This window comes from Urocampus carinirostris, chromosome 3 (genome assembly GCF_059441175.1).
Source record: "Urocampus carinirostris isolate Australia breed hairy pipefish chromosome 3, RoL_Ucar_1.0, whole genome shotgun sequence".
Classification (NCBI taxonomy): domain Eukaryota; kingdom Metazoa; phylum Chordata; class Actinopteri; order Syngnathiformes; family Syngnathidae; genus Urocampus; species Urocampus carinirostris.
The window spans coordinates 42,380,783-42,395,804 of record NC_142351.1 but is presented as its reverse complement, the minus strand read 5'-3'; the positions used below and the strand labels follow the sequence as shown (position 1 = coordinate 42,395,804).

Sequence of the window (15,022 nt, the reverse complement as noted above, 5' to 3'; positions counted from 1 at the left end):
ACGGGGAGAACATGCAAACTTCTCACAGGAAGGCTGGATTTGAACCCATGACCTCAGAACTGCCGCTCGGACGCGCCAACCACTCATCTGCCGTGCCGGAATATTCGATAATATAGAGCAATTACAAAAATCTAGGTGTTGTCAAATAGCTTAATAATTAACAAAAATATATAGAAATTACGGTTATAAACCTTCAAATATGCAAGATATATTTTTTTATGAGGTGCAAACAAAAAGGAGAGGCAACATTGGAGGAGAATGTGAGTACTTTGTCGAATGTCATCTTATTGTACATTCAGTGTTTTTAAACAACACTTACATTTTGAAGTCTGAAAAGTGCAATATAAAAAAAATGCATATGGATCAAGTTCATTGTTTCTCAACTGGTGGGTCGGGACCTGTTTTTAGTGGGTCAAGTGCCTCTGAAAAATAATGCTAAGGAAATAAAATAATAAGTGAGGGTCATTTTAAATCCCTCATCAATAAATGGTGATAATTCCAGGCAAATACAAGTTGAAACCTGCCATTTCCTGCAAAAAAAATACACTTCGATACAAACGTCGAGCATGGCCAAACGCAGATGTAGCAAAGAATATATGAGCTATTGGAGTTTGGTATCTTGAAAACAAAGCCACACAATTCCATTAAAAACATAGCTAATTGAGTATTAAAGCTGAGAACCACTGAGTACTTTGAGCATCAAAATACAATCTTGGGCACCCTCTGCTGGATCAAAGTATTACTCCATGTTTGTAACCGGATGAAAAGGAAATTAAATGCACTCTGATGTTTGAATTTAATTGAGTGGTGCATAAATCACGCAACAAAATTAATCAATGATGTCATTGGTTGCCACCGCTTTCAATAATCGATTTTAAATGATTTTATTGATTCGTTGTTGCAGCCCTTTTTCCAGCGTCCTCGTATGAATTGTTCCAAAAGTTGTTTGTCTAGTTAACTACAGTTTAAGAATTCGGGCTCATTTTATTTTTATGTTTCTTCTTTTAACGCAGTGTGGACACAGAACGACTTCAAAGGGTTAAGTGAACCTTTTATCTAAAGCGCAACATTTCAAAAGCCTGTTCCAACATAAGTAACTAAACATCTGACTAAACTAAACAGAAGACCCGTGGCCCCAAGAGAATGCCATCAAATCTGCAGTATCTCGGCAAACATACTGTCCAATCTACAGGTGGTTGTTCATTTTATCCTCCTTTGTACATCCTGCTGGCCACCGATGAAAACAAATCCACACAAATAAACAAAAAAGCAGCATCTGAATCTAATAGCAACAGGATACAGTTTCACAAAACTGGGAAGTTGTAACATGAAGCCTGTAAAAACAGACACTAACAATCTAATCTGTGCGCTTCTGACAAGAATAGGGGCGCAAAATAAAATTAGCATCAGCATGAAAACAGCTTATACAAATTCCTGATTACCGTATTTATTTGTGGATAACGTGCATTCTTTTTACCTAAAAAATAACTCAGTTTGTGTTCTTGTTATAAACGAGGTTGTACAGTAGTATATTACTGTTTTTGTAAAATTTCTGGTTAGTTAAAACATATTCTTGACCACAATCAGGATTTGGCAGTCAGGGAAATGAGAGTGCCAGATCCAGATCCAATGTTATTTCATTATCACACTCTTCATTCAAAGTACCAGAAATTAATGTTTGAGGAAGGAGAAAACTGAAAGTTGCCCTGAAACATAATGAATGAACGCAAAACAGCACAACAAGGAAAACAACTCTCCCTGTATCTGACGAGGAATCGGACTTTAAAGGACATTAAATAAATACATGGTAAATTTTATGTTGGTATCAAATTGATAGTTTACATTGTCAATAAATTATTTTAATCAGGGCTGCACATATTTAACTTTTGTCACTTCCAATGCTTGGCAAAACAACATTTTATAGAGATTTTTAATTTAAAAAAATCTGGGGAAATCAACAATAGTGCATCATACATGAATACATACGGTTTATTATTCAATAGTTGCAATAAGTTTGGCTCCAATTATGAATCTTATCACGACTTCTAGTGATCCATCAACCTAATTTATATAGCACATTGAAAAGATGCACAAGGGTTGCCAAAGTATGTTACCTAACACAGAACTGAAAAAGAATAACATGCAAAGATGTAAGGGAAACAAATAAAAATAGACATAAACTTTTGCAAAATATTTTTGAGAGGGTTAAGCTACAAGACAAAAGTTGACGCATTGTTGACAGATCTAAGCGCAAACAGGTATACAAGAATAAAAGCAATTAACATCCAGAGTACAATCACCCATTCTATTCATCTGAAAAATTCCTCATGTAGTTCGTGTAGTGCACAGTTGTCAACCAAAAGCTGCTTGAGGAAATACTTTGATTCAATCACTTTAATTTCTACCTTTTTCAAAGGCAAATGACAAGTGTTAAAAATGTCTTAGGCGTCAATTTTGTAGTACAAACTTTTGTAAATTGTTTCAAGTTCTCAATAGACAAAATTAAGTTAGAGAGATAGATAGATAGATAGATAGATAGATACTTTATTCATCCCTGAAAGGAAATTCACATTTCCAGCAGCATCCCTGAGCTGAGAACAATACAATAATAAAGCAAAAAGAATACAATATAAAAATACCCAGTGTGACGTGCAAATGCCCACTGTAGCGTGTTATATAGAGTAACTAAATAGTGCTACACAGAATACATATTGCAGTAAGATTCGGTAATATGCAATGTAGGTGGTGTGGTTTACTGTGGGCTTTTACTCTGCCGTGTAGAGTTAAAGAGCCTCATGGCATGAGGAAGGAAAGATCTCTTCAGTCTGTCCGTAGTACAAGACAGTGACTGACAGCAGTCTGTCGCTGAAAATGCTCTTCTGTCTGGAGATAATGCTGTGTATGTTGGGCAAACTCCAACAGCCACACAATAGAAGTGACTCTATCTCACTCGTAAGCATTACTGTATTAAACGTTGGCAAGGTAAGAGTGAAAGCGTGTGACTAAAAGTTTTACTGGAACAGAAATCTTATATTAAAGGTTCCTTTGTGCATTTTAATTGTTGATTTGGGTCAGCAATTTTGTTAAAAAAAATTAACCAGGTTTACTTGATGTACCCATGTGACTAAATAAGATAAAATCATTATTTAGAAAATAAAATTTCAAATCGTGTGTGCATGACTCCTACCATAGAATGGCCCAAGATGAATACAGGAAGGCCAGGGTGGCGAGACTTCATCAGGTCGATGTGCTGCAGCGTGTCTCGAATGTACATTTGAAAGTCCTTTATGTTCATTCTGTCTCCTTCACTCTGACCGTGGCCAACTGTGGATGGCAGAAAATACATTGAGACTACAAATACATTATGAAACCAATATTGAACGTGTACATTTATATTGAAGGTACAGCTTAAAGTAATTATTATATGAATAACAATAATTGATGCACACACAGCGGACGTCGGGGGGTGCCGTACGATTGCCATGGCAACCATTGATCTTGTACTACCAAATGTGCCCCCTAAGCATTCGCATCACGAGCATGTTACATCGTTGTAAGCTTGTGCGGTTTTTAAGACTTGTGAACGAATACATTGCCGGATGCCTTTAACAATCCTATTACTTACTATCAATCGATAATCACTTGTCAGCTTCTTCAAAGATTACCGGCCGCAGAAAAGAGAGCTATTCCCTGTTTGCATGTGTCCATTTAAAATGTGATTTTGTATTGTTGTTCTGTTGTTCTATTGGTGCTTCGTCGGTTTTTAAATAATTCTGCCTGCTTTTTAAAAGCGAAAGGTTACGTTTTTGAGGCAACTACATGTACAATCTCATTTATTTGAAACAGATTCCTATTGAACCCATGTGTCCAACTCATGGCCCGCCACAGCATATTATGTGGCCCATGAGACAATGCTGAGAAGCCGAAGAGAAATATGAGCTGTATCTCATCAAACAATCACTTACAGTTTAAAATATGTCCACTGAGTGTCGCCAAAATCAGGCGCCACTCGCTAAGCACCCACTCTAGGTGTATTTGCTGACCACCATTAGAGAACTGGAAAACATTGAGGACACCCATCACAATTTATTTTTACTTAAAATAAAAGTCCCATGAGCGCTTTTTAAGGCAATACGAAAAATGCAAAAAGTAAAAAAAAAAGCACCTGGTTGTCTTTGTAGACGTTCAAAGAAGCTTTAGCTCCTTTCTATAATGGACATGAATTTTAACAGTGCAGTTCCCATATTTAGGTAAAAACATTTACTAAAAAATAAAAAGCAGAAAGACCTAAATCATTAAAATTTGTGCTTGTATGCTATTTTTGTCGCTTTCAAGTCTGCAAGAGTTTCCCAAATTTCAATAAAATGTAGTAGAAAATGAATTCAATCTTTAAGGGATACTTTAAACATCATTAATTTACTCGTCTGGACCCCATAGGAGTGGTTTTCCTACCATTGGGAAACCCGAGCAAAAACAAGTGTGAAACCCTTGCTCTAAAATAGAGGTCCGGAACCTTTTTGACTCAAAGAGCCATAAAAGCAAAACAAAAAAAAGTTTGAGTCGGAAAAGAGCCACACCATATACAGTGGTAATTCTACTTCCGAATGTCTCTCCATCTAAGGTTTTAGGTTATGAAGTACCTGAATGTGAAAATATTGCCTGTAGTTACAATAGCATTTCAGGATACAAGGTAAAAAATACAGTACAGTACGCGCTGCTTCCGGAGTCTTCCGAACGTAAACAAACTGGCTATGGCTTAAAATCTGCCTGGCAAATCAATGCGCATGCTCTTCCTGTCACCGTCACAGTTCAGAGACGAGGAAGAGGGTTTCGGCAAGATGGTGGGGAGAAAGACCAAATTCAAATTTAAATACATTTTAGCAAAATTCCATGACGTCTCAGAATTTTGGGAAAAAGTGTTTGCTTCACGCATTTACGACGGATTGTCAAAAGCCGGCGAAAGCAGACTTCATTTAATTTGTTTTTTAAAAAATGCAAGGAAAAAAGGTAAATTAATATTTGTTGTATTTCTTTTATTTTTATTCTGTTTTTTAAACATTATGTGCCTCTCATTTTAATGTTTATTGTGTGGTAATTTAATTTTATCATGAATTAGTTTCGTGTACTAATAGTCTTTTCTAAATGATCAAAAAGAATATCATACAGTAATTTTGCGGGAATTGGAATGGATTAGCGCATTTAAATTCAAAATATGTCTCTACCTGCCAAGTTTTCAGTTGACAAAGCTACTCCCAAAACAAATCAAATAGATAAGTAGAGGTAACAATGTATTTAAAGACAAATTTAACAAAGCCGCTAAACCCGCTCTCTAGACAAAAGCTTATTGTTCAGAGTAATTGATTTCACAGTGTGAATTTTGATGATTTCATAAAATTTAGGAAAAGAGCCCCTGTCCCATATAAATATATTGTGCCACTTAAAACTTGTCTCCCTCCCGCAGTTACTTCAGAGTGCTGAGGCTCATTTTGACCGTCATTTTTGTCATAAATAATGCTTTTAAGTTATTTCATAAAAATTTCACCAAATTCTGCAAACGAGGATTTCGACGTATTACCTTTGGAGTGGACAGCGCAGGGCGAGAGAAAGAAGGCAGGGAGTGCTTGCGCTCTGTGCATAGCTCCGCCTATTCCCAAGGCTTACCCAATCAAATTTCTGTGGGTGCTCTGCTAGAACTTTGGCATTTCTACAATTTTATGTAAATTTTGATCATAAAGTGTCTCAACACTGAACATGGATTATTTTATTAGCTTCTTCTATATAAAAGATTACTGAGCGTTGTGCAGTCAAAATGGAGTTTGTTGGTGTGGCACAATAGCTGTAAACTGTTGTTAGAAATGCACCATATATATACTAGTCAGGGGGGTTTAGTACTAACAGCCTCTGCATGCGATAAAATTGACTTTAGATAAGCGAAGTAGAAGTGAAATGGACAAAACTTGCATGGTATCAATTACGTCCCCAAGCCTTATGTACTCAAGAAAAGAGCTATATATGGCTCGCGAGCCATAGGTTCCTTACCCCTGCTCTTGAAAGACATTAAAAACTGTCTTAAAGCACTTGTTTTAAATGGAAAGAATATGTTTCTTTTAAAATAAGATTGCAAACTAACTTAAAGGTCTTTTTATATTTTGTTTAAAAATGTTTCACTGCATATACACATGACTGATTTTAGTTCATTCTTTAATCAATAACCTTTATTTTGAGTTTGAATTATTTAATAAAATACACGTTGTATGTGAACGCGCAAATAAATGTTTCGGGACAATGACATGGTGTGTAGCATGATGATATAAGCACTAGGCTATTCTGTAAGATTAACATCAAAAGGTTAGATTTAGCAGGCAAGTGAAATTATGTCTCCCTTATCAGAACAGCCTGGAAAAGGAATGCCCATAGCCCACAGGTTGATAATAGACTACCACACTCTGCTATCTACACCAAACATCCACCCAGACCTGTTGCGGCTTCCTTCAGTGAGAGGCTGATACCATCAACTGGCTTCTGGTCGCTAAACCGCAATTCGATCCACTATTGTTAAACCCAAAAGGAGGGACAAGAACATGGTGGTGAAATGAAAGATCAGACTCATGCAAGCTCTGGTTACTCACATCTTCCTCTATGTTTGCGCTACATGGACTCTTACAGCAGAGCTGGAAAGGAAAATCCAGGCCATGGAGAAGAGATGCTGTGGGAAACTTTTAGGCATCAGCTACTTAGCCCATGTGACAAACAAAACTGTGCACAACGCCATCAGAGGGCACATTGGACATTTGTCAACTGTGCGGAGACGAATAATGCAGTTGTATGGTGTCGTCACAAGATCATCAATACTGGCTAAGATCATTCTCCAGGGCACAGTCCAATAGTTCAGGAGGAGAGGATAAGAAATTTGGCCGACAACACCAAGGAATGGACTGGTGCCAACTTTCCCATGGCCCCAAAACAGGCCAGGAACCCTCAGCAGTGGAGAAAGCTGTCCAGAGATGCGTCCTTAGTGGCACACCAACAACACAGGCCAAGAAGGGATTAACGAACCATGAACTTTAATAGACAAGTATCATTTCAGGGACTCTGTGATTAAGGGCTATTCAAATAAACATGACTTAATCCATTGTTTCATAAAATAAAAGTTATTTTTGTGGAAAAGATTCCCATGTGAAAGAAAGTCATCCTGTTGAGAACAAACACAATGTCATCATAAGCATATCCGAGAAAACAACTCAGAGTGTAAGCACCCATGGTTGTATCCATTTTAAGAAGTGAGAGGGTGCAGGTTGGAATGCAAGTGAATTCTCACAGATGGATGATTGGAGCAAAACAATACGTTGACTGAGTTTTTACTGGGTAAAGAGCATTTTAAAACTGCCAAAAGCTCAAAAAGTTAAATTTTTTTATATTGTCTCCTTGAATTGACTTCACTTTGATGGGTAAAAGAGCCAAGGATGAATGTAAATGTAAATGTATTTTGCTGCTTCCATCACTGAGCTAAGGTCCATAATTATCAAAGAAAAACATCTTAAAGCACATCACCCGACCCCCCCCAAAAAAAAACTTACAGTAAAAAGATTACGCATATTTTGTAATGAAGTCCACTAATAATTTACAAAGCGCTTAAACTATTATTGTTTGTAGTCCAGCAGTAGTAGGAAAAAAGAAGACAGATTTCCACCAAGTTTATGTCAAAGAGCAGGGATAGAAACAAAAAGTGGACTAGTCTTGCTCAAACGGAAGAGCTCCGATTTCTAGGAATGCCTGCTCAACATCCAGCATATGTGAAGTGGATACTAAAAGTGCAGTTGTGTCTCACCATGATCATGAGCAAACACCAGCAGGGATAGCTTCTTCAGTCTCTGAGCAATCTCATCGTAAGGGCCGCAATGCTCCCCGGCCCCGTGGGCAATGAATACCAGTGCCCTGAAAAGACATAAAAAAATACATGAGCAAACAAGGTTCTTTGCATATTGCCCTTATTTGTGTGACATTGCTTCCAGGTCATAAAATTCTGAAGACGTATGCATTAGATCAGTGTTTCTCAACTGGTTGGTTATGGCCCAAAAATTGGTCGCAGACTGGTTCTCAGTAGGTCAAAATACTGCTTAGAAAAATAAAATAACTGAGGGTCAATAACACTCTTAACAGTGGATTTTAACCCTGGAGAACCCACGGGTCATAATTTGCCAAAGAAAAAAAGGGTTCTTGGGTTTTCCAAGGCAATCTGGAAAATCCTTTCATTAAATAAATTCATGAGGTGGACATTCTACTTGATGTGGGTCACAGCTTGTAAGTGAAGTGGGATGGTTGGCCCTAAAGTCAGATCAACTGAGAACCACTGTATTGGATCAAATGCGTGTTTAACAAAGTGTTCCATGCGTCTGTCTATTGACTAGCACGTGCTGTATGACAATTCCCTGGTTTGGATTTAAGTTCACCAACAGTGAAGATGAGCGGGGAGAAAGATTGGGGGACGTCAAACCAGATTTAGCACTATTCATATCCCTGCTGAATACATACCCTGGTCTGCAGTGTACAATCTGGCGTTTGTGTATTGCTAAATAGAGCCAGCTATTATGGACAGCTAAAGGCAAATACCCCAGAGTTCATATTTGTAAATGGAGCAATATGATGCTTTGTATGCTACACAGTTAGGCACAAATGAATGTAACAATTTATAGTTGACTTGAATGAACAATAATAGGGTTCACAGACAGGTGCAATCTTTGACAATATAATCAATAAACTTTAAATCCAAAAACACGGAAACAAACAATCCAGTAAAGAGAAGGTCTCTCCCTGGTCAGTCACCACAATAAAATCAATGAGTTGTGTAATGTAATAGACTGAAAAACAAGTCAGAAAATCTTTAACAAGTGCTGAGAACCTATGCGTAGTACATTAAATAATAAACCCCATAAATGCATTCAATGACTCCAAGGAGCCAACAATAACTGTTCACCATCAAGCTTTGTTAACCAATAACTTTGACTTTAATAAAGCCTCCTCGCTTTTTTTCTCATAAAGTCTTTCACTCTTCTTCTTAGCTCAGAATGAACAAGCGTGGGTAATTGTGTGTGCGAGCATACTGCAGTCGGAGTGAATAGCATCTTTTGTCTAGGTCTAATACAAGATTTGAACTCTGAGAGAGATTAATGCAGCTAATCTGGTTTGACTGTAAAGACAATGAACAATAAACCATCTGCAACACTTTTACTCCCGAAAACTGAATTAAGTGACCTTTATATATGCCTGATGAGGGTTTTTTTTTGGTCGATAATTTAATCACTAAAGTTTATTTTCTATTTGCACCTCAGAGTAAAAAGGGCCAAAACCAAACATTTATTGTGGCTGTTTACATATTACAGTACATCCTTTGGGCATTGGGTTCACAAGATAATTAGTGTGTCTTTTTTTACTCCTCTATGATGACATCAAAGATTGCAATTAAGACGTTATGCTGCTTTGCATTTGAAGATGCCCCAGAGATGTGCAATTCAAAAGAAGTCTTTATTGTCATGGTAAAACATTGAATGCAACAAAATTAGACATGGAACTCCAAGTAAACATGTAATAATGATTTTTAAGAGAAGTAAAGATAAAGGACTGTCAGAATAAATAGGAAAATATATGTTTGCAACATAGTGATAAAAGACTGGCCCTGGTTATAAAAGTAGTGCAATTAAAAGTAATGCATTGACGTTTAGCAGCAACAAAAAATCCCATATAAATTGCAAAATACATATTTTCAGTTTTTCGAGCTTGTTTAGGGTCTCTGAGCCAGTTTGTCCTTGTCTTAAGGTACCTTTTGCACCTCCAAGAAGGCAAAAGGTCAAAGAGGTGGTGAGCCGGGTGAGAAGAATCTTTAAAATTCGGTATCACAAGCCGGCATTGTCACTAAGACTAGGCAGAGAGAAGACACTGATCGTTTTGGCTTTGTTGATTACTATGTATGCTTTTCTTGTCTGCTGCCGTGCTCCCAGTATACCACAAAGTAACGCAGTATGCCAGAAGGATTTAGTTTGGTGGGCATGCTCAAGCAGTCCATCACCTTTTGACCGTATCACTCCAATATTATCTAACTTGCACCGGCTCCTGGTCTACTTAGCATGTGAATTTAAGGTTCTCTTACCAGTCAAGTCAAGTCATGTTTATTTATATAGCCCTTAATCACAAAGAGTCTCAAAAGGGCTGCACAGACCACAGATTATTGCAAACCACAGACTATATTTGCACCATCCCCTGATCTAAAACCAACATGAGGGCAAATGATACACAGACATTGTCAGCATAAACTATAGGTTATTCATATGCTATAGAATAGAAGTGTGTTTTAAGCTTGGATTTAAACATTTCCACTGAGGTTGCAGATCGAATCTCAAGGGAAAGAGCATTCCACAGCACCGGGCCCGAACATACAAATGTTTGCATTGACTTGACCCATATTATCTCTCTGATTTTGATCTCCCCCTATATTCCTGCACGGAAACGCAGCTCGGAAAATGCTGGTCAACTTGCAACTTCAAGAGCCAAGAAGAAATCTGCAGGCTCATTCTCCATCCGGGCCCCGGTGTTGTGGAATGCTCAGCCTCCAGAGATGAGATCTGCAACCTCAGTGGAAGTTTTTAAATCTAAACCTAAGACTCCTATTATATATCTTATAATTAATACCGACCTCATACTTTTCTTATCCTGTCATTCCGGCTGCTTGGTTGCTGGTGAAATGAGGGAGAAAGACGTATCGGGATGAGTCAGCACCTTGACCTGAAGCATGTCATCATCTGCATCGACCGGCCGTCAGAGATGGGAAACTGTCGGTGCTGTCATGGACTTTTTGGACAATTTTACATATAACTTTTTTAAAATTGATGTTCACTACATTTTGTGTATTGTTACCGCACGCAACATCTATTGCAACCTGGACATTCTTGAGGGGCATTACCACTTGTGTGGCCCCTTCTCAAGGTTTCATATTTTCCTTGTAGATGTTTTGAATTTTTCGTTACCCGCGTGTCGGATTCAGATCAGGGGATGGTGTAATTGTGGCCTGTGCAGTCTTTTGAGACATTTTGTGATCAAGGGCTATTAAAAAAATGTGACTTGACCCTCTTTTCAAAAAGGCATTGGTCATCAGAGAGGCGTGTGTGGAATCCTGAGATTCCAGAGGGATTTTGGGATTGTACTATGCTTGAGTATGTCACAGTGGTTTATGTCAGCATTCTGCCACCACACTTTGTAAACCTGAGAAAGACTTGATCTCGGAACTCTTCACTTGCCTTTTTTTAATTATGTGTCATTTTCTTATGTTAACTGCCATAGACAATGAAGAACCGTTTTTAATGGTTTTCAAAAGGCGATGAGTTAAGTGACTCCACTGTATAATTAAGTCTTGGCATACATCCATTGTGTCCCTTCTAGGGAGTTTTACTGGTCTCCCACAAAGTTTAAATTGGCTAAACAAAAGACCCTAAAGATTATAGAAGGCCTTGTGAAAACAGAGGGAGGGAACCAAAACGACTTAGAAGAGAGAGAGCGCGAATGAGACCTTAACCAGTGTCCTACCTCCCTGCATGTGCAAAGCTACTCCAAACAAGCACAGGACGTAGCATAATCTGTTTGATGCGCACTGCTGAGTTGCCTGAAAATGATTTCAGGATTTTGCAAACCTTAAGCAACCAACCAGTAATTGCAATCTTAACTGGATTATGATTACATTTCACAAAAGAAACCCACATGATGAATCACACTTTGAATGAATGCAAGCGTGAGAAGAAAAGCATTGGTGTTCCATAATGTCATTACCCCAGAGCCTTTTTAGTCAAATGCCATTCAGGTCTGATAAATAAGATTATGAGTTCTAATTTGGAGGCTTCAACAAAGGCTCAATGGTGCACCAAACATCTGCGCATGACATTTAAACATATTAGTTTGGTGACCATATGATGAACACTGTCATGTGACAAGTCAAAATATCCAGAAAATAATTTAGGTTTAGTAACACATGTTGACCTGGAGAGGGATAGGCGCCACCAGGCTGTACTTGCCCAAGACACACCACAGGATGTGGTGCCCCTACTACCATAGGATTTAAAAAAAAACACCTAAAATATTTGTTTAACATTGTAGATGAAAGTGAAACAAATCAAAACATAACAAAGGGTTTCAACTGAAGTTTTGTGAAACCAAGATCACAAATCTGTCCAATTGGTTTAATGTCTGACTCTATTCTTGCGAATCTGACAAATAATAACAGTAGTTATAACAGTAGTAGTAGTAGTAGTAGTAGTAGTAGTAGTAATAATAAATATAAAAGGAATAAAACCAAGCCACCAGACTAATAGGGATCTAGCTGACATAATAAAGAGGGGTTGGATTTTATCTCATCATCACAATATTTTTACTCACCGTGGAACATTGTACAACTTTGTTTTGGCTAAACTCTTTACCATAATGCTCCATTACAACATAGTACAACGCGGCATCGTAAGAATAGCGTGATGATAAAAAAAAAATCGAAAGCCCTTTTCCTTTGTCATATGCGATCAAATAATAAGAATGCATGTATACGCGAATAAGGCATCAACAATAAAAAAATGTTTTTAATATACTCTATGTGCAGCCCTGTAGCAAATGGACTAGGTACTGTAGTTGCAAACCACTGCTATTTAGTATTGTAAAACGCTTTGGGAGCTCTTCATTGACTTGAAAAGCGCTAAATAAATGTAGACCAATTACATTTACTTTTCGAAAACAAGTTTACAATAGTGGTATACATGATAGTCTAATATCAGAGGAAGCTGTAATTTACCTAAAAAATTGCAGTTGAAGTAAGGTTTCGCTTATGCTGATAATTGTTTTTCTGTTGCTGCTAAATATTATTGCACTACTTTTTATTACACTGCTGTTACGATGCACTTTTATTTCTTTGCACTATTATTGACACACATCTTCCCTGATGGCTCAAGAAACTGAACCCAGAGTACGACCTGCGCATACAGAAGATACGAGAATAGTCAAAAAGCACTTTGAGGGTCATGCTCGGTGGAAATGTGTTGTTTAAATAATGATAAATAGGTGTTTCCGTGTTAATGTAACTGCTCACAATCACTTCTACAAAGGAAAGTTCGATTTGGTATTGAACGAACAACACACTGACCTAATATAGAGCTATATACGATGGGGAAACACTTGTGTGAATGACAGAGGGGCCATCTGAACAAGTGATCAAATGGAAATGAGAAAAGTGAACCTAAAACTACTCTAGAGGAGCGAAGAGGATTACTGTAATTCAATCTCACAAGGTGACCTGAATTTTAAAGTCTTTATTATATTGCTTATCATAGAGTGCCATGTCAAATCTTGTTGCATACAATCTTTCACGACGTCGATACTGTTTTTAATTTAATTATTTTTCTAATAAACTTCAGACATCAGACAGAATTCCATTCGTTTCAGCAGACATGAAAGCAATTGCAACCACTTTCCGCATTACCGACAAGCAGTCAATCTAGGTTGCTTGTGAATCCAGACTGATATCATACACTAACACCAGGGAACACAAACTCAAAAAAAGGAAGGAAGTCGAGCCAGACGCCATCACTTTACAAAAGTGTACACACAGTGACCAGTTTATGCAGCGTGCGTGTCATCAAAGCAGCTGAGGCACCACCAACCCAGCGTGCACATACAACTTGAGAGTACTCTTTGAGAGTTCAAAGCCTTAGTAGGACATCTGTTGGAGGTTCTGTCAATCATTGCTGCTGGCCCTACCCTCTACCCTTTCACCCATTTCCTAGTTTTAGAAAATGAGGCTTTTGAGAAGCAACTAACCTTTGACCCCCTTCTAATTCATTCAGTCTACATGGGCTTTGTTCCTTATATATATATATATTACCGGGCAACTTTAAAAAATGAATCGCCAGAAATTTGAACCTGCGCCTCACAATGGTGATCCGTATATAAGGATACGACTGAAAATGCATATCGGTAAACTACCATATTTGTGCAATTACTGATCAGTGGAAAAGTATCACTGACTACATTTGCATGATAGTGGTGGCAACAGAGACCGATCCCGGATAGTGTAGGTGAGAGTGTCGGATCCTAACCACCAGGTCACTCGGACATGCGGCACTTGAGGTGCCCGACCCCTGGTGGATGGGGTATAATGCTCTCCGCGCCGTAATTCGTGTTCGAATCTAGATGCCGCCGAAGTTTTGCGACGTTTTGCAGTGCGATCACTATATTTCGACTGATCAATCAATGCACAATCTCCGTACTTTATTTTATTTTTTGTGCAGCCCTAGCTCTCAATGTAGTGTTAATTGCATGCGCCTTATCTTATACTCCGGTGCGCATTATATTTTGAATATATATATATATATATATATATATATCACCCAAAAATATATTTCAGGGGTGGGCTCTTTAATCCGGTCCAGATTAGAGAGCGATAAATTAGCTAAATGTGTGATAGAGGGAGAGAAAGGGAATGAATAGGAATGAGAGAGAGAGTAGGAGCAAGAGAGTGATCAAGGACCAATAAAAACCTTTTAAAAGGACATGAAATTCTTGAACATATTACAACCAGCGTTGTTCAAACTGTCGTTGACTAATGACTTACTGTTGGACCTAAACATTCTAGTGTTTGCACTGCAGCGTAGCAGAATATGTGCTTGGTTTATTTTTAACTACCACCCTTATGTTTCAACAGCCATCAAGCACTTAAATGTTCGATGTGCTGTAAAAAGGCATGGTTTCAAACCATTAAAATACACAGAACTCGAAATGAGCAATTTTTCTTAGTGGTCACATTTGTATAGTTCTTTGCAGCAGGTTGCAAAATTTGAGTTTGTTTTGCGTCGACACAAAATGATGAGATTCTTTAAAAATATTTGTCAGCTTTATGAATTATTTTGAATTCCTCCACTTCCAGCCTATTTCAGAGTAAAAACAGAGGTTTGACTTTTATAGTTGTGAATGGCACTGAATGTGTTTATATGGATTTTGC

General features: G+C 37.9%; 1 protein-coding gene across 4 annotated transcripts in view; it reads right to left on the bottom strand.

Annotated features, from left to right (window-relative positions):
* The window catches only part of mgll (monoglyceride lipase), a 35,721-nt gene that overhangs the window by 11,797 nt on the left and 8,902 nt on the right, over positions 1-15,022 (bottom strand). For all 4 annotated transcript variants that reach the window (XM_088331937.1, XM_088331935.1, XM_088331936.1 and 1 more), the window contains 2 exons: positions 7,829-7,935; positions 3,188-3,324 (listed from right to left, as the gene is read on the bottom strand). In XM_088331937.1, the coding sequence (XP_088188063.1) occupies positions 3,188-3,324; positions 7,829-7,935 (244 nt within the window). The remainder of the gene's footprint in view (positions 1-3,187; positions 3,325-7,828; positions 7,936-15,022) is intronic.